This window comes from Sander lucioperca, chromosome 1, assembly GCF_008315115.2.
Source record: "Sander lucioperca isolate FBNREF2018 chromosome 1, SLUC_FBN_1.2, whole genome shotgun sequence".
NCBI classification, from domain to species: domain Eukaryota; kingdom Metazoa; phylum Chordata; class Actinopteri; order Perciformes; family Percidae; genus Sander; species Sander lucioperca.
In genome coordinates, this window is record NC_050173.1 from 9648667 (window position 1) to 9669473 (window position 20807).

Here is a 20807-nt window from a genome sequence, read left to right on the forward strand (position 1 = left end):
TCCCTCACTGTAGTTTACTGACATGTTTGTAGCTCAAGACGCACAATGCTCTAGGACACCTTGATAATTGTATATCCGAACGTTGGTTGTTGAATTTGCAGTTTAAAACAGCCCTGACAACTTAATCTGTGCTTGGATATTTCATTTTGTAACAGGCAAGAGTAGGGAGGAATGACACAATATCTCACACAAACACTATGTAAAGTGTATTTTATTTATCTTATTGATGATTTATTTCACTGATATATATTGTCATGTTTCAGGCCACTATGTGTCCTATTAAACAATCTAATTGGGCACATTCTGTGAGAAGTTTTATGTAAACTGAGCTGATTTACATGATTATAAATATTTCCATTATACAAGAAGAAAATGCGGTGGTCCATTATTTTGTAGCATCTATCACATGATGCCCTAGGAGCTACATTGCAAACCAGCGAGACATTGTTGATCATAGTAATTTAAACTTGGAGAGTTGAGATCAAGAAGAACTGATTGTCTTCATGAATAAATATTTGATTATTAAATGAGTTGTGCTGTGGTTCATTGGAGCATTCAGTTAATTATCATATCAGTCTATTGATGACAGCAAGGCTTTCATCTGAACTTTATCAAAGTATCAGTTCCTAGGTTCGTGCTGGCATCATGTGATCCTGATTGTATTTTTCTACTGTTGATATTGCATTCTACAGAAAGTGCTCATTAGATGAGTGGGCAAATGTTTTGATGATTCAGATGAGGGAGCTCTTTCTTCACCTTGTAGGCCCCAAGCTGCTATGTGGTTAATTATTCACCCTGCTGATTAATCTTTCAGTATTGCTAAACTCCGCCAGGGGACAAGGTTAATAGGGATGCAAGGTGTGATCAAAGACACAGTAAGAGGCAGCGGAAAAAAAGAACTGTGCCATGTCACTGCAAAAAGTACAGGATGTCAGCTTTGTTTGCATTTACACTGTAAATGTGTTTTATTGACATGAAATATGATAATGATGAGAGCCACAAAAACTAACAACACATAGTTACATTTAACAAATTAATTATTTTTGTCAAAGAAGATATGATATATGTACAATCTTTTTTTTTAAAGATTATTTTTTGGGCTTTTCCGCCTTTATTTGATAGGGCAGCTAGGTAAGAAAGGGGAGAGAGAGGGAAGACATGCAGGGAATCGTCACAGGTCAGATTCAAACCCTAGACCTCTGCGTCAGGGCATAAACCTCTCAGTATATGTGCGCCTGCTCTATCCACTGAACCAACCCGGCCACTACTTTCTTTTTTTTTTTAAAGGAAGTTAATACATTTGTTTGCATCTTTACTCCTTTATATCAGTCTTTTATTTGGTTTTCAAACGGTTTCCAAAATGACAAACAATTTTGACTGTATATGATAGGTTTCTCTTGTGTCTTCATACATTTATCCAAGATGTTGTTTGTTTGGGGTCCCTCTCTCAGATGGGCCATGGACACTCCAGTTTGAAATGACACCTTTCTTTTGATTTAGATTTTAATATTCTATATAATATTTTGAACAAATACAACATTTATTTACCTTGACAGGAAATTCTTGTACCTGAAACAGCAATTGACAAACAATCTCAGCTCAAGGTCCTCTTACTCACTTCATCTGAAGCTTTTGATTGTATCACACGGGCTGCAAAAGTAAGTGAACCCTCTTGAGCTGAGATTGTTTTGTCAAAAGATTCTTTATGTCAATCGTGTATCGAAATATTACAGAATATGCCCAATAATTGTGCTGTTTGTGAAAACAGAGCAGCAGCTGTGTGCAATGCAGCACTTGTCATGAGAGTTTACTTGGCCATCTGACCCTGCTGAGAGTTGGAGCGGGTGATGTCGGGGTGGATTGGGGGGATAAATGCAAAAATAGAATGTGACATGCCCCTAAAAAAGAGTTTTAAAAAAAAAAACATGTAACTTTCATTTGTTGGTCAAATTATCAAGCAATAAATTCCCAGTGTCAGCTTTTTTTTTTTTAAACTATTTCTATTTTTTCTGTTGTTATTTTTCTGTGTTTTTTAAATAGGTGTTTATTTTGTTTATTACCACACACCACAGTCCTGTTGTTTTTTACTCTCTCTCTCTCTGTCTCTGCATTGGTCTCTGCGGACATTAAATGGGCCATATAGCACCCTGAGGCTTGTATGTTCCCTGCTGCAGCCCAATGTCTACAATAGGGAAGAGTGAGCAAAGGAGAGGGGGGGTGAATGAAGAGAAAGTGTTAGAAATGTAAATGTTTTTTTTTTTTTTAATAAACAAGATTCCTACATCTTATACGAAGGACATATTCCAAAAAAAGTTGAGTTAAATACATCAGAAGGAGAGGATGTGGAGAGTATGATGAGTGTAGGGTTACACCCGATAATGACTGTGCAGAGTAACAGTAGCTCAGCAGCACTTGATGAGATGCACAGAGGATAAAACAGTAGCAGAGGAGTTAAAGCAGGCCAATGTTGAAGAGGGGGGGGAGGATGGAAGCGATGGAGTGAAGATACTTTGCCTCTCCCTGGAGCAGAGGAGCCAGAGACACAGATGTCAGAGAACAAAAATTCCCCAGAGGAGGGAAAAAACCTGCTCATTTCTCAGCTTTACACTGTGAAACACAGTTCGTGATAGCTCGAGTGTCTAATTGGCGCCGTGTATTAACATCATTACACACTCTTGCCCTCCATCCCTGGACATCTGCTGTGAGAATTATGACCATAGGTGTGCAGATGGGATGAGACTGAATGATTGTCACGCTTTTATTTTCAGTGTTTATATTTTTCCTTTTGAACTTTTGCTGTTACTATTTTGAGTAACAGAGGTCAAATATTCCACTATGTTCATACCTTGGCATCATTTTTATACCCAGATTATGCAACCATGTTGTTTGTTGTATAGGCCAAAGTTAGAAAGCGAGTGTGAATTTTATAGTGTCCAACACACATCTTACAAATATGCATTGACATCACTTGTTCTCATCTCAGACAGCCTTGCACACCTACTTTGTAAACAGCTACTAATTGCCTTGACCTGGCCATTGATACCCACTCATTTCCTGTAAGTTGTTTATGTTCAAAGGTCCTTGGAGACAGTTCTCAGGTAAAATGAGGATGTTTGAGAACAAGTCACATATGCCCCAAACAAGGTCAGGTACATCATGTAATTTATGTGAACTAGGCTAATGGAAACACTGTACTTTGTCAAAGATAAAGTATATGGCATTTAAAAAAATAAAACATTGCTCATTAAGACAATGAGACAAAACGTTCCATATAGAACATCTAACAATGGAAAATTGACCTCACTGTGCATGATCTTTGGGAAGATTACGATAAGGAGACTTGTCTTGAGAGAGTGATTTTGTGTATTTGTTTTAATGGGATGAAGTGATCTGGTAGATTGTTGGATTTTTTTTCTGATTTCTTTCAAATCATTTGGTTAAAAAATGCTGATGTCCAACATACAGACAGTCATATAACAGTCCTTTAGCAGAGAGTGATGTCTAAAATAAATTCATCTTGTTTTACTCTGGAAGATTTTTCTCATCACATTTCTCAGTTATAGTATCCCAATGTTGACTAATGAATAAATGGTGCCTCAGTGTTAATTTCAAAACGGTTATGTTACTATTCATTCCTCAAAACACCTACTAACTGCTCAAGCGTGTACAATGATTTCACTGTCATTCTTTTTGTGTAATCATTTTTATCCTTGTTTGCTCTTTTCATTAATTTGCTTTATTGGGAGTCTGTCTTGGTCCAGAGTCTTTAAATTGTATTTATAAAAATGTAAAGTTACACTTCGGATATGAACGTCACAGAAGCCAACTAGATTGAGTTTTTGTGTTTAACATAATGTGTCCATTAATGCTTGTGAAATATGAACGATGTTAGAAAAGCTCAAACGGGTGTTCTTATAGAATATAGGGAATATTAATCAAGCGGTTTATCATGCGAGAAATTATATTTTGTGACGTGAGACTTTATGAAGTTTGCGCATGAACTGCGTGTGGCACGCGACAGCGCAAAAAAACAGTGCTGTTATCCAAAGTTAGTGGAGCCCCCCGTGAAGCGTCACAGTGACCGCCTGGCTGCCAGATCAGGCTGCACTTCACATTCACTGCAACAGCTCGATCAGGTGGCTGCTGCTTCGTCTTCATCCCCGCGGACTGTGCAGTGATGGTCGAGTGTTGATGAGGATTAAAGAGTGGGGTCCAACTGGCTGATGCTGAACACCTGCACGTGGCGAAGGACGATTTTCCTTTTCTCGACCTGCAACCAGCAGCACCTTCACTCCACCTGTCAAGCGCGAGAAAGCGAACGATGAGCTCTTCTCTGCCCAAAAGCGAGTCCACTACTTCTCTGCTGAGATCATCGGGGCTCAACCGCAGGTCTGCGCACTCGAGTAGCGGTCCACACAATCACCGGAGCCTCCGCGCTCACCATCATTCCACCGGAGCTGGAGGCAGCGATGATGCAGGCTGGACGGAGGACTGCGAGACGAGTGCGCGGAGACCTCTCTGTCAACCAAGACATGCCGACCCTCGAAATGTAGGTGATCATCGGATGCAGAAGAGCCACTCTCACCGGCAGCCGAGCCTCCAGGATGATAGTTACGCTCAGGAGGATGTGAGACACGGGACGAGTCGGCATCAGAAAGAGCGCAGCAAGTCCACCAGGTCCAAACACTCCCATCATCATCACCACGACTCCTCCGGAGGTGAGCTGCCTCCTGCAGCGCATCACCAGGGCGGCTCCATGCAAGACAGGAGGACCTCTCCAACTCCATCTTATCCAAAACAACCGGACGATGCGGCTTTCTTCTTCGAGCCCAGGGAGAGAGTCATCACCGGGTCATCCTCCAGCCTCAGCTCTGACCCACCTGCGATCAGCGCATCTGTCAAGCCCCCATCCAGCCGAACATCCAAAAGACTGAGCGTAACTGAGTATGACTCTAGTCTTCATCCGATTGTGAAGTCAGTCTTTGGGCAGGTAAGAGGGCATGGAGCAAATTAAACTTTTGAAACAAGTTTTTCAGAGAATTTAAGTTTTCTTTTGTTGAAATGCAACAGAAAAAGCCTAATTTAAACATTGTGTTAAAAAACATTTTGCTCGTTGATACCGTAACACAATGGAAAGGGGGCCAAATTTCAATTTGTCAAGTAAATGAATCATCAGTTCATGAATCAAGAAAACATATAGACTCAGCATTTGGGGGCAACTGGCACATCATTTCAGTAATCGGTTATAGCTTAATTTAAGGTCAATGCAAAGACGTTTGTCTTGTTTTAAATGCATATTACAAGTTACTATTATTATTATTTATTTCACATACACTGACTCAATAGGCTTTATGGCCACATCAGTTCTCTGTAAAAAGACACGTTTTTTTCCTTAACACATGGAACATTTGTGAAAGGCAAATCAAAGAGAGATCCCCCTTCAAAAACAGCTGGGGGTGCAATTGGAGCCATAGGTGGGGGGAAAAGCAACTAAAAAATAAGAGAGCTGCTTTATCATGAGAGTATAAATGCAATATCAATATGGTAGGACAAAAATAATCCATATCAAATCTTCACACTATTCTCAGTATAAGAGAGACCAGGTGTATTAATGTCAGTGGTTTACTCTCAAGTCAACATTATGTCTATATTTTAAAAACAAAGTGAAAGTTTGATATTCTATTCCTTTATTGCCACAGTTACTGTAGCTGTGGATGCTTAATAAAAGTGTATCACTGCTGCAGAGCTGATTGGTCAAGAGCAGGTGGAGGTTCAGATGCGGGTGAAACTGGAAGCCATGTCTGTCTTGGACCTCCAGTCACCCCAGGTGAGCAGATTAAAAATGGATGCACGTATTCAGTCCAAATCTGGCTCCTGTATGTGTCTGGTATCCATCAGTCCCATGACAGGGGGGCTGCAGTCTGTCATGCATCCCAATATGAATACAACCACTTTCATTGTGCCTGTCACCTGAGCAACAGCAGGGGGATCAACTTTCCCGTTGTGTGGAAAACCTTTCATTGATGAGAGCTTGTCACTCATGCATGCACACACGAACACACACACACACACACACACACACACACAGAGGTAAGTGAACCCTTTTGATATTGAGGTTACAAAAATCTGATCAATCACTCACCTAAAAAAAAAATTCTGACACTGTTGTGAGAAAGGACAGCAAATAAAGGGTGTATCTCTTCTTCCCTGCATCACCTGCTCACCTACTAACACATCTGCACTTCTCCTGTGACACGCCGTGCAGTTGTGCAGTACAGCAGTCTGTCTATTTCCTCCCATCTTTTTTCTTGTTTCATTTAAATCCTTCTCTCTGTGTTGATGATAAAAAAGCTCAAGAGGAGACAATTACCTCCCCGAACACTAATGTGTTCCAGAAATAACTCCTCTCAATCCAGGCCAGAGCTTCAATCAGTCTTAGGGGTTCCAGTGAGGCGAAATCCATGCAGCGGTGTGCTATATAAAGTCTCTGGAGCTGCTGACGTGTGTGGAAATAGCAGATGTTTTGAAGTTTCCATCAAATCTATAGACCTCTTATATTTTCCACCTGAAATTCTTGGAGTTTTGGGGGAACCGTAACCTATTCTTTTGTAATAGTGTTATTGTATATTTGAGTCGTGTTGGCGAACTGCAGCTCTGAATGTTTTTTTGGTGAGCAAAATGTGAACTATAGATGGAAGAAATAACAGGATTACTCAGTTATCAACTCATTAAAAACATTGCATCAAAAAGTTGACCTACTCAGCGATGGTGAATATATATTTTGTAATTGAATCATCAACTTTTTAAAGAGGAAATATTTGTGACACATTTGTTTTCTGTGATCTCACCATAAAGTTAAGTCAACAGTCAAAATAGATGTCTGAGTTGACGGCTCTCAGTTGCACTCAGTGTTTGTGTGAAAGTGAGAGCAAGTAAGGGTGAAGATGTATGTGCGAAAATTAAAAGAAAGAAAATGACAGAGACAGGTTTTTTTTGCACCTTGTCAGCATCTTATCCAAGCTGTATAATTTTAATGACCAAGCAGTCATAATAACATGCCTTTAATGCTCCTTGAATAGATGTGGCAGCGCAACAGAGAATGTGGGGTGAGATATTACACGCTACAACTTCTTTCATTTCAAATTTTCTTACATAACCTCAAGATCTGCATACAATTCAAGCAGAACTCATGCACTGCCAGTGGAAGAAGCTAAAAATAGCCCATCAAGACCTGATTACGAGAGACTGGAGGAGGGCAGAGTGTTTGGTTTTTTGTTTGTCTTGAAAAAAATATCCAAATTGACTGGCAAACATGCTACCTGACTGGCGAATAAAAAAGCAGGTTTCCATCATGTTTTTCCAAACTACCAATTTATAATCTACACTTTCATATTCATAAAATTAATCATGATTATAAAAAAAGGCTAGTGTGGGGGTAAGAGTAAGGACAAATGTGAGATGCGTTTAGCTGCTTGAATGTGTTTTGCAGCTTGATGGTTACAGATAGGTTGTGATACAATGATTCATTAGATAAATCATAGTTTAATATGAACATTTAAATCAGGCAGGCACCATAGTTAACAAAACTCCCACTATTTCTGCACATTCAGGCCTTTAATCTATCCAGGTTACACCAGTCACCTTGATCAAGGAGCATGAGCAGTTTCTCTGTCCCAGTAGAAATTCTGTTTCTATTTTGAGAGATTTTTACAATCACCACATCCCTCAGCTTGTGTGACATTCAATGACCTTGTTCTAAAAAAAAAAAAAAAAAAAAAGAACACACTGTAAATCTCGAAATGTGGTAGAGACCTGTTATTGAAAGACATCTATTATCTACTGCCGAGAGATTTATTATTGAGATGATTTTTTTTTTTAAATTAAATTTAGATGAAAGAATGTGTATTAACCAGCAGAGGGAGCACTTACTGTTTACACTAATAGGTTTGAACTCAGTGTGTGAGTGAGAGGGATTAACAGTCCATTGTGTGTGTGTGTGTGTGTGTGTGTGTGTGTGTGTGTGTCACATCAGTGAGACAGGAGAAGTGAAAGGGCAGGGAAAGAAAGAGAAGGAAGCGAGGCAATCGGATAAATCAGGAGGAGGACAAAGAATAAAATAGAAAGTGCTGGCAGACCTGGTGATTGTTATACAAGACAAACACTCATCAACTCTCACTTCCCTGCTCCCAGCTGACAGCTCTGAGGACAATGTGAGGAAAGGTCTTAAAACACAGATTAGCCCTTCACTTCCATGCCTGGTTTTCCTGTCTGCCATTCCCTTTCTTCTTCTTCTTTGCTCTCTCCCTCTTTGCCTTTGCTGGGGTCATACTGACTTTGATGACGTCTGAGGAGTGAAAAGAGAGAGGAGGCAAAGACAAAATGAGTAGAAAAGGAGAAAGAGCTGGGTTGAAATGAGAGGAAAGAGATGATCGTATTCACCACAGCATATGTCTCCAGTATGTCTAGAGTATAGCAGGCTATTTTTAGACACGGATGGGTATTTTTATAGCTGTGCTTTGGTTGAATCCCTTTTTTGAGATGAGGATTAGGCAGTGAAATGTAAAAGCCTGCGCACACAGCTGCACGTGCTGCATTTGTAAGCACACGGGTGTTGATGCTAAATATTCATGGAGACCTAAGCCTGAAAGGGAAAATCAGTGAGAGACAGAGGAGTGAGACGGAGGACAGGGGATAAATGAGTCAGAGGAGAAACAGCAGAGGTGTAATTGACAAAAATGAGACGTATCACTCTTTCCCCTCCGCTGACGCACTAGACTTTTAACCAGACTAATAATACTACTAATAATACTATCTGAAATAACACAAAAATACCAGAATAACTTGCATGAAAGCTGATGATTTTAGATGTTCTGATTTGAATGAATTAATCAGCCATGGCTGACGTCTCAGCCAAGCACAAGAAGATGACGCATGTGTGCATTGTTTGTTTTTTCACCGCCTAGACGTCGTCTGATGACGACAAAAATACACACACAAAAAAATCTCCTGGCCACTCTATTTAACCCTTTGTCTTATCATCAGAATACACAGTGAAGTAAACTCAGTAGACCATGACATGGTTAGATTTGATTCCACTTTTGCCTTATAATAGGAAAAGAACAATTGTCAGGTTAATGATAAATGCATGAGGGCCTCTTATTACATCCATCCCTTCCTTCCCCTTCCTACATCTCTCAGCTTATTTAACACACTTGATGGCAGTGGATGAAACAGGATTATATTTGACCTCAAAATCGCCATAAAAAATGTCCTCTTGGAATGAGCTTCCTGTCTAGTACATGCGTATCGATCTATTTACATTGTGTTTACATTGAATATTTTGCAAAACAGGAAAACGTTCCCCAAATAATCCTTGAATACTCAGATAAATGATCTCCTGAGATGTTAGTGAAATGTTGTCGGTATGTAGTGTGTAAGTAGTTATGTAAAGTAAATTGTGTGTGAGTGAGAAAAGGGTGAGGAAAATGATACATCCAGAGAGTGAAAGAGAAGGGGGAGAAATGGATCTCATGCCCGTGCACTATATGGTCTGACATTATGAGAGCTGACGGCTCCTGTGTCTGACGTCTGATGTGTTCTGAAGTTCACAATGAGCCTCTGGTGAGAGGCTGGGTGAATCATCCCCAGAACAACACAGAGTAGCCACAGAGATATTGAATAGGAGCGAGATCTGAAGCGACTTCGGCGTGAATGTGTTTATTAAAATAGAAGAAAATAGACAAGGTCGAACAGGAGAGGGAAATAAGAGTTTATTAGTGTTACCTCAGGAGTGAATGATGCTGGTAAAAAACTAAAATGAGGGTTTATACTGTAGTTTGTAGTTTTAGACAGTGGTAGAAGAAGCACTCAGGTCCTTAAAGTGCCCATATTATGAAAAAATCACTTTTTCTGGGATTTGGGATGTTATGTTGTGTCTCTGGTGCTTCCACACACATACAAACTTTGAAAAAAATCCACCCATGCTGTTTAGAGTGAGATACGGTTTCTGAATGTGTCCTGCCTTCAGTCTCTGGGTGAGCTGTTCAAAATCAGCACGGCTTGTGACGTCACAAGCCGAAACGAGCAGGCTAACCGCAACCATTAGCTCGTAGAGTTAGCATGCTAACGCTATGGCTAACGCTAGCATGCTAACGCTAGCATGCTACCTCGTTCTCAATAGCAAAGCACTGCTACAACACACACAAGTTCACCATAATCTACAAAAGAACTACTTACATGCGCGCCCTCATTTAGAAGTCTCCCAGCTAATCCTGCCTTGTAACTGAGCAAAGTTGTAGAAACAGCCTTTCTTTTACTGTCTATGGAGCTAGCTAGCTGACATGATCTACATCTGAGCTACTGGGCATGTGCAGTGCAATCAAAGATAGTACAGAAGAAGAAAAGAGGTCTCACTCTGTAGCTAAAACAGAGACCAGCTGAAAAGAGGATCTGCAGCAGTGAGAGAGAGCACTGCAGTACAACAAAAATATGGTGTTTTTTGAAAATTAAACCATGTAAACCTATTCTGGTACAACCTTAAAATACAATTATGAACCTGAAAATGAGCATAATATGGCTGCTTTAATGTCCCCTTCCGCTCAAAAATGTTTTTTTGCTTAGTGCTACTTCACTTGGATGTTTGATGGTGCAGAATGATGTATGTGCAGTTTGACACTAGAAGGCTGTTTTGAAATGAATCTCCTAAAAGGGGGAAGGGTTCTCTTTGCTCAACTTAAGACATGTACAAGCGTGTTTGGAAGCCAGTCATGGTTCAATTTGGAACTTACACAAGAGTGGTGTAGGAACTTGAAGCCTCCAGTGCACATGCACTAAGACAGGAAATTATGATTTAAAGTAGATATTTTTAATAAGTGAATCTTTAGCTTAAGTAAAAGTAACAATACTACAATGTATAAATACTCCACTCCAATACTTACAAGTAAAAGTCCTGAAAGTATTATCAGCAAAATATACCCTCATTATACTCATTATACAGAAGGGCTTATTTTACAGTCTTATATCATTATTTAATTTATGTATGATACTATTTTGTAGTTATTTATTAGGTAACATGGATACAGTTTTAATGTTGTTGGTCGAACTGCTGACAATTCTAACCATTTTTATATACCCTTCGGTACAATAAGACGAAAAGTACAATATTTCTCTCTAAAATGTAGTGAATTAGAAGTATAAACTAATATGAAATGGAAATACTAAACAAGTCTAAATCCCTTTACATTGTTACTTTTCCCTGCTGGTTTTAGAGTATTAGTACCGACACTCAGTCATAGAACTTTACAACAAGTGTGTGTGTGTGTGTGTGTGTGTGTGTGTGTGTGTGTGTGTGTGTGTGTGTGAAGTGTGTGAAGTGTGTGAAGTGTGTGTGTGTGTGTGTGTGTGTGTGTGTGTGTGTGTGTGTGTGTGTGTGTGTGTGTGTGCGTTTGTATTTGCATGTGTTTCCTTGGTGGTTCACAATCAATGTCATTTTTGCACATTTTAGTCTTGATCTCAATCCGTGCCCTTGAAGCTTAACATGACAATGTGATGCTTCTACATGTGTGTGTGTGTGTGTGTGTGTGTGTGTGAGAGAGAGAGAGAGAGAAAGAGAGAGGGGGAGAAATGTGGGAGAGCAGGGGGTGAAGAGAGAGCTTGTGTTATATTTTTAGCTCCACAGCCCCCCACATGCTTGTGTGTTTAATCGAGTGTGAGTGTGTGTGTGTGTGTGTGTGTGTGTGTGTGTGTGTGTGTGTGTGTGTGTGTGTGTGTGTGTGTGTGTGTGTTTATGTGTGTTGGATTAGTGTCTCCAGCGTCTCGCTTAGGGGAAGGTAATATGCTTGTCTGAACGAGCTTCTTCTGTCACATTCGCATGGTTTAAAACTTCGAAGTGAGCGAGAGTAGGGGATAGAGCGAGGGTAAAAAAGGGCAAGAGACAGACGGACGGACAGAGAGCGAGAGAGAGAAAGAGAGAGAGCGAGAGAGGGGGGAGGGAGGAAAGACACTGTAGGAGAGGAGGATGGAATGAATAAGCAATCTTACTTTTTCTACTCCTGGCGCTTGCATCTCACTCTGATCACACGCATGCTTCCTCTCCCTCGCTTATCTTTGTTTCGTTCTGATCTGTCCTTTGTCCTTGTTTACATATTTCCTCCTTTGTCTCAGCGTCCCTCCCCTCGTACCTTCCGGCGTCCTTGCCTCTAGGTCCTCCCCGTACACTCATCCATCCTCTCCCTCCTATACCTCCTCAACCTCCTATGATATCTCTGCTCCTCTCCCTGTCTTTTGCCAAATGTCCTCTTATATTAGTCACTGACCCACTGAACCCTCTTTCCCTTTCTAATCACCCCTATTCCCATGCATGCCCGGAAACATATGCAATCACACATGCATACACGTACATACAGCCACACAAACACAGACACGGTTAGAGAGAAAACATAAAACAAAGAGGATTTTTCTTTGCAATGGGCAACTCTATAAAGTCGCTTAAAATTTTCACCAAGAAGGTAAGGTCCGCTTTGCTGTGGTGTCCTTGAATCCCCTGACTGTTGGTGCATGTTTGTCTCATGGTGTGTCCCTAACCTGACCAAAGGCTATTTGACTGAACCATGTCTACTGTCTGACTATTCACCAACAGCCTGTCTTGAACTGTTTACCTGGGTTTTGTGTTGCTGGAGTCCAAGCACATGGAAGAATAATGGAAGAGTTTTAAAGCTTGTGTCTCATGCTGTAGTTTCTGTCAATGTTAGGAACTTACAGTCTTTATAATTGATTAGGACTTTGTAGAAAACTCATTCTGCATGTACTTTATGAATTGCATTGAGTTAAGGGCAATATGCATCTTATCATATGTATATCTTCTTATACTAGTTCTCTCTGTGCTCATTAGTGCATGGTTGCATTCCCTAGAAACCCATTTTAGCCCTTTCGACAGAGGTCAGCGGAGTTGATTGGTGGTGCTTGTGCTCGACCTGTTGGCTCAGGTGAAGTCTGTAAATTTGGATCATGTCACCAAACATTAGAGTCAGTCAAATCGCACAGTGATGCCACCTTACCAGCCAGCAGAAGATTTCTACCCTGTTGAACCTGCACCTGCGGGATGTGGCCAGTCAGTGAAAATGTTGCAAACAGGTGTGCTCTTTCATATATCAGATTCGATTAGATCAAATGTACCACTGGTATTAGGGCTTTTAGCTGACAACATAAGTGTGCAATTAAGGGCCAACGAAGGAAGAACATTTTGAATGTTTTTTGTAAAGGCTCAAGAAGATAACCTTTGTTCGTACAACACATCTGCTGCCCTCATCGTGGCAGCGTATGCTTGAATAGACTCTCAGTGAAGCAGACAGACGGTCCCGCAAATAGATTTTCCTTCATATCAGCAGCTGCACATCCTTGAGGAAGCAAAATATGACATGCAACTGTTGATGCCATCTGTGCACAACGTCTTGGAGTGCTAGAGAAGTTCTTGCTTGACTTGAGTTTTTTTTGTTGGTTATATAACTGAAAGCGCGTGGCTTCATCATACTTTTTTGGCACGATATACCCACAGACAGCCCTGCTCCATGCATCACTTGGTCAGATTACCCTGTGGGCATCCGTTCCTGTGGTGGGGTCTGTAGGAATGCATGAACTGGCATTAGGACTGGCATAGTAACAGATGGAGTGTGAAGGTCATTTGTAGAGAATACAATGCAGTGTATATTTGCATGTAGTATATGCATGCATATTCTTTTTTCAAATGTATGCATGTAGATGTCTGTTTACTGGAAAAGCATTTATAGACGGTCACTAGCTCATGTCTGTGAGATGTAAAACAGCAGCAAAAATGGTCCCTTGGTAATTCGCTGTGACAGTGAGTCCACTCCACTCACTTTTAAGTGGATTTTCCTCTACTGAGTTGGATGTTACACGGTGATAATTGAAGACTTGACCGGTATTATCATGTTTTATAAGCAAGAAGATATGTAAATGCAATAGATAGTCACAGAGCATGAAAACAGTCCTTTTTTACTAGTTGTAGAAAAGTACTGTTGTGTTCTGTGTGTAGCCTAACATCAGGCAGCTGCTCTATCTAATTTAAATATTAGTCAGAGCAATGGTTGGACCTTGTTAGGCTTTATTTAGAGGAAGCTTTTTTTGTCTACTGGCAAGCAGTGATTGCCTGTTTTAATTAACCTGTAGCTCTCTCTGTAATTGGGATGACTGTAGAGAACAAGTTTTGCCCCCTGGTTGGTTGGATAATGGGTGATTATGGCTGGCGGACTTTTAGCCTCATCGCCTGGACAACACAATTATTTTGTAATGTGCACAAAAAAAAAACAGAAATTCAAGTAACTATCCCAGCATAAGTCTTTTTGACTATAAATACACTGTGTCATCAATCCTTTAAATTCCCTCGTACCGCCAGACACTGCACTACCACTATTGCTACCAACATGTGCCGTTAGTTATTAGTTAGTTATAATGATATTGTACTCACCAAAGTCAGTTTTGAGATTTTGGATAACAAAGTCGGATTGGGTAAGAAACATGAGCAGTCAGATAATCTAAACCACTCAATTTGGAGGTAAAGCCGCAAGTGAGTGCACCTGAAATGTCGGTAATAATCGCTCCTTGCACAGGTAATCTGTGTGCACACAACCATGGTAATTACGTTAAATTTGGACTGGGATTTATGTTTACAACATGCAGTTTCTAATCTGGGGGTTTCTTTAAAACTTCTTGCCACGTCCGACTTTGTTGTAGTGATGTTTCTGTTTTACCAGATCTGAGCAATAAGTCAATTAATGTTATCATGCTGTTAGAAATGATGGTCAAAATTAAGACCAAATTTAGTTATAAACTGTAATTATCTTTTAACTCTAGAGTCTGCAGCTGACTGTGCAATTTGTTATTAAAGAGCTGTTATGTGAGGCTGTCAGTGTTGCGTGACATGAAAAGGGGCATTGCATTTTTGCTATATAGTAAACTCCACTATTGGCATTATCTATAACACATGATACAGAGGCTTGGTAGTGTTCTGTTGTGCAGGCCTGTGACCTGTAGGACAGATTCATGGATGGCATCAGTTTCCCATGTCATGACAAATTACAACCTCTTCCCTCTGACTGAGGTGCTTTCCTCCATCATGACTGACCTAACTCCACACCTCTCTATGACGGACAGACATATGTCCGTCACCCCCTTCATCCCACCTCCTTGTTGACTCCTTGCTGCCACAATCTGAGTCACGGTCTCTACCCCTATCTTTGCCCCTGCTCCCATGTCCGGCCCCCCTTCCCGAATGCTGCTCCAGGACCAGAAGAAGAACTACAAAGCAGTGCAGTGTGAGGAGGGGGGCTCTGGGGGGGCCTATCTTGAGCCACTAGTGGCCCTGGCCCAGAACGGAGCCACCATGCACAACGTACTGGGGCCTGCATGCATCTTTCTACGCAAGGGCTTCGCTGAGAACCGGCAGGCTGTACGTAAGTCCAGACAATATCATGTGCATGCATGCCAAGAGATTAGCACACAACAAAGTACACACACAATAACATGAATTAATGTGTGTAGTAATCACTTCTCACTGTAACGTTGAAGATGGTATTTTTAGTCTTCAAGACATCTTGATAGCAAGAATGCTGAATGCAAGGGTGTGTGTGTCTGTGTGTATATTTATGCACACCAATGTTTATGCATTTGATTATGTATTAGTCATAAACATTGGTGGACATTTGTAGCAGGATGGAGGATTATTAAAGCTGGGTTATGGTGATGGCAGAAATGCTCCCTACGTTACGATTATCTCTCTTTGTCTATTTCCTGCAGTGACAACACGAGTCAAGGTTTTGTTATCAAAGAAAACAGTGTTGTTGAAATCCTCAGTGTAGACTACTGCTGTTTTACTGACTGTTCTGATGACAAGCTCTCCCATGGCTGTTTGTAATGGATGCAAGAGTTGTGATTAAGTCATTTTAATTCAATGGACCGGCAAATAAAGAAACTGTTACGTACTTTGCATCTTTCCATTGTTTCTGCATCTCTATCTTATATTTTATCTTGTTTCTGCTCTTTTACTTTTATTGCAACAGCTAATGTGTTATTTTTCCAACAGGGTGACACAGAGTGCCAAGAGTCTGCAGGTTTTCTTCGGCAGGTGATCAACCTGATAAGCTCTTCCTCTTTGGCTGGAGGAGACTCTTGGCACTCTGCTGCACATACCTGCAGTTACTTATTTTCATACTGCATCATATTGTGTGAGGATTGCTGTATACTGGCATGATTTAAAAAATGATCAGCAGTGTTTGGATTCTAACCTTGCACTGTGATCCTTCACAGGACCGAGAGCTGAGGCCCGAAGAAATGGATGGTAAGTCGCATTTCAGGAAAAATAAAGAATGTGAAAATATAACACACATTTTTACAATTTTGTCAAATAGTTTAAACATCTTTCTCACATTCATACCCTACTTCTTCGCTCTCAGAGTTGCGTGAGGCATTCAAGGAGTTTGACAAAGACAAAGATGGGTTCATTGGCTGTAAAGACCTGGGGAACTGCATGAGAACAATGGGCTACATGCCAACAGAGATGGAGCTAATAGAACTGAGCCAGCAGATCAACATGAATTGTAAGGAAAACGGTGTCTGTGTGTATATGTGTCTACTATTATCATAAAGAAGTAATTGTGCATCACTGCAGAAGGTTTAAGTTCAATACTTTTACAGCCTCTATAAAAACAGTGCTTCGGCGTCAGCATCACTATTCTTCAGATCGGGTACAAATAAAGCAATCAGTCTTGTCATGTTTTGTCTCTAAGAATACCCCCAAGGTTAACCCAGTTTACCCTTTAAAATCTGTCCAACAGTGGGAGGACATGTTGACTTTGAGGACTTTGTTGAGCTCATGGGGCCCAAACTTCTGGCTGAAACTGCAGACATGATTGGGGTGAAAGAACTGAGGGATGCATTCAAGGAGGTGAGGAAAGACATTGGGGAATCTCACCAAATAGTAAACTGAGTGTGATCACAGCATTATGGTCAAAATAATTCACAATGGATTGAAATTGAGTTGGAACATTAAAGGGTAAACATTAATTCATATGTGTAGATTTTATTTTAGAGGGGATTACAGGAATGGCAACCAAAGAGAAAGAGTTTTAGTAATTAGGATTTTATTCTGATTAATGCTCTCTCTGTTTTATTCATTTGTGTCTTTTCTCTCATTCTCAGTTTGACACTAATGGTGACGGCCAGATCAGCACAGCAGAACTTAGAGAAGCAATGAAAAAACTTTTAGGACAACAGGTAAAGAGCTGCTGTCCATCCTCATCTGTAGCTCTGCATCAATCATGGTGTCTGTCCGAGTCTTATCTGTTTATACGTGTGTGTGTGTGTGTGTGTGTGTGTGTGTGTTTGTGTGTGTGTGTGTGTGTGTGTGTGTGTGTGTGTGTGTGTGTGTGTGTGTGTGTGTGTGTTTGTGTGTGTAGTTTGTGTAGTTTGTGCCATGGACATTCACACTTTCCCCACAAATTGACTTTTTCAGGTAGGACACAGAGACCTGGAGGACATCCTACGAGACATTGACCTTAACGGAGATGGACACGTAGACTTTGAAGGTAAATAATCCTATGCGGTGTGTGACACCATGCTTTACAATTCATAAAGCATACACATTTCACTGCCTGGAAATCAAATATGCTTACACCATGTCTTCACACATACTTCAAAGTAAAATACCAACATGTGTGCTGATATTTCAATACCATGCAGGGATGAAGGCAGCTCTGTAGGTCTGTCAGATTATCATCACATAGGGATTATGGCACCTCATAAATTACCCACAGAAAAAAATATGCATACTGTACAGGCTGTTCTAAGTAGAGCAACTATACTTACATCAACATTTAAATTTTTTCCTCTGCATTCTATATGTAAAACATCAGAAATGATGTCGAAGCAACATTTGATCGAGCAAGATCGATAAAGAAAGTGTACTTCTGGGGTGCTACAGTAGAATACATGTAGATCACGGTTAACATGAATGATGATATGACATGATTTTTGAGATTGGGTGTGTGGCAGAAAAGAACCAAGCCATCCACCTACAGTAGAAGTGTCTACAAATTGAATGTCGCAAAGCAATACAGGAGCTGTACTCGAAATACTGAAAAAAAGTGGTCTGGGATTGCTGCTACACGGCTCTCACAGACTGTTCCCCAACTTGTCAAATGAAGACGCTTTGTCACGGCATTAGGCATCTGACACCGTCTCACATGCACTAACATGCACGCACAGCCGAAACGGCTATCAAAACAAAGAACAGAGAAGCTCGGATTACAACACACACAGAGGAAGTGTGACTTCATTCTCTGCTCAGGACGCCATTACTCCACTATATCTTTACAGAGCAAATATTTGTTTGCTGCTATATTAATATTCTGAATGTCGAGTACAGCCCCTTTAAGTAAAAAAATATAGCAACTAACTTATTATTCAAATGTTTATGTGTAAACATACTTGGCAGTGTCCTGTTCAGGTTTATGACCTTGTCCATGGTTTACTGAGGAAAATATCTGCTAAATGCTTCACTATGTTCACCAGCCATTGTGAACTGTGTCAGTCTGTTGTTTAGTGCTAGGCAGTGTATAGTGAGGTTTCTAGAGCTTTTATTCACTGAAAACAAAAGTATGCTATGAGAGTGGTGAGAGTGAAGCAAAACAGTTTAAAGTTGCAAGTTGTAAAACCAAAACAATGAGCTAAAAGATATTAAAATGCTCGGTAGAGTTGAGGTGGGGTTAGCAGGTGCTCCACCCTACATCTCCACCAACCCATAAATACCTCAAACGCAGAGGTACAAACCCTCCAACATGACTTGTATCCTATATGTTAATGAGCAGTTGTGCCCACTTGTGCAGCATCATATATTTCATTGAAGTTTTTTTTAACTAAAGCTTTGTAAAACAATCTGTCCTTCTCTTTAATTCCCAGAGTTTGTGCGGATGATGTCTCGATGAGTTCCCGACAGAGAGTCGACATGTTAAAACATGGCATGGATTCTCTGTTGGTATGGGAGGAAAAGGAGAGAGACCAGCACAGAGTCCCGATGGAGCTTGAATTTCTGGACTGTCAATGAACAAAAAAAGAAACATATCAACCCTGCCCTGAAACTGCCATGTTGAAGCACAAAGGCTGAGGACTACAGCCAGGAGCAACACTGTTGATTTACTATATGCTGCTGCTGTTTCTTAGAACATAAACAAAACCAACAGCTGCATTTCTGACTATTACAAAGTATATTTTAAAAAAGCACATTTTCCTTTAGTGATAACAACATTAATGGGTAATGGGATGTTTGAGTTAGACTGTAGCAATTAAAAATGCATATTTTCAACTACAGCAGTATGCCAGCAGACACCCTAACCAATACAGCACATTCCTCTCTAAAGCCGAGGACATCTTAAACACAACTGTAATATGGCAATATGGAAATAACTTATGTGATTCTGTCAAAGCTGTGTGTTTTTTGTTTGTTTGTGCATACTGTTGTTTCTCTCCACACAATACTGTTTAGTATGTCCCTTAAGACTACCCTGGTTAAGGCAAGCCAATATTTGTTTGGTAATTATGTGTTTTGTAGCACTGATGCAGTTCTTCTGACTTTAATAACATTATGCCTATCTTACTGTGATATATATATATATATATATATATATATATATATATATATATATATATATATATATATATATATATATATATATATATTTTTAGTGTGCACTCCTTCAACTGCAAACATTCCTGAAGGAAATTCTCTACAGTGAATCTTGACTACTGCGATAGGCCTTTTTAATTACATGTTTGTTTTAGAAATTCTGAATATTACTCTGCATGAATATACAGAGTTTGACAGATTATCTACAGTATACCTTTAACAGAGCGTTAAAACTATACATGAAAGAGAGATTCTGTTCATGCTTTCATTTTTATCAGAGAGATTTGATAAATGTACTTGTTTATTGGGGTTTTGTGAGTTTACCAAGTCTATGGCACAGTTCTGAAGTGATTTTCACTTTGGTGCAACATTTACATTTTTAACTTTAATACCTCAAGATGACTTGAACAATTAACCTCATCCATAAACTGCCCCTAGCATAAGCTCTAATACCAATTTATTTACCCTCTTACTTTCATTATATATATTTGTATAGAAGCAGCATTCGCTTCTTTATGGAAAAAAGCCAAAGAAAGTTTACAAGAATATTATTTGAGTCTTATTCAGTGTAATAAGTGTATGCGGTGTTTTTTAGAAATATGATCCATTGGATTATATTTTCAAAATGGCTGCTTGAAATGCCCTTCGTGGTTCCTGGGGCAGCTAAATTATTGGTTGACTGTTTATAAATGGAGGGGGGTATATGCATGAAGAAGAAAAAAAGAAATTTTACTTTGTGATTTTACTTGTCTTAAGTGTGTGAAACTATGCATGCAAGAAACAACTGACATTTGTAGCAGAATATATATAAAAATAAAGGTTTTTATTGGAACTTGAGCATAGAACCAATGTCTGTAGAATAGTGTGTGTGTGTGTTGTCTTAACAATATTGTGGGGACATGAATCTGTCCAGACAGCCAAATTATGGTGACTCTTGTCTTTGTTTTTAAAGTTAGGGTTATGCCACAGAGAATTAGGCAAATTAACTATATACAAATTACGACCATGTGAGTTTAACTCCAACACATCAGGTGAAAAATGAACAAAATTAGAAACCTCTTCTTAAGAAGATCAAAATAAACTTGACCCTTGTATGACAATATTTGGAATGATG

The 20807-nt window shown here is 40.0% G+C and overlaps 1 protein-coding gene across 3 annotated transcripts; it reads left to right on the plus strand.

The window, feature by feature from the left end:
• Window positions 1–4069: 4069 nt before the first annotated feature.
• On the plus strand, window positions 4070–19337 carry cabp1b (calcium binding protein 1b). Of its 3 annotated transcripts, none has more exons than XM_031277900.2 (8): window positions 4070–4990; window positions 15299–15463; window positions 16321–16351; window positions 16467–16610; window positions 16848–16957; window positions 17212–17286; window positions 17525–17597; window positions 18970–19337. In XM_031277900.2, exons 1-8 carry the CDS (start codon window positions 4322–4324, stop codon window positions 18993–18995), a joined length of 1293 nt encoding a protein of 430 aa, XP_031133760.2. In that variant the 5' UTR covers window positions 4070–4321; the 3' UTR covers window positions 18996–19337. The 3 variants fall into 3 exon arrangements, with proteins under 3 accessions (XP_031133760.2, XP_031133761.2, XP_031133762.1); XM_031277902.2 differs by lacking the exon at window positions 4070–4990 and adding an exon at window positions 11788–12506; XM_031277901.2 differs by lacking the exon at window positions 15299–15463 and having other exon boundaries at window positions 4071–4990.
• Window positions 19338–20807: the final 1470 nt, after the last annotated feature.

What these genes read in the sequence shown, in the direction of transcription:
- cabp1b (XM_031277900.2), top strand. Translation starts at nt 4,322, where the DNA reads ATGAGCTCTTCTCTGCCCAAAAGCGAGTCCACTACTTCTCTGCTGAGA. An exon ending in TGAAGTCAGTCTTTGGGCAG is followed by an intron (nt 4,991 to 15,298) that starts GTAAGAGGGCAT and finishes ATGCTGCTCCAG; the next exon opens with GACCAGAAGAAGAACTACAA. An exon ending in AAAAACTTTTAGGACAACAG is followed by an intron (nt 17,287 to 17,524) that starts GTAAAGAGCTGC and finishes TGACTTTTTCAG; the next exon opens with GTAGGACACAGAGACCTGGA.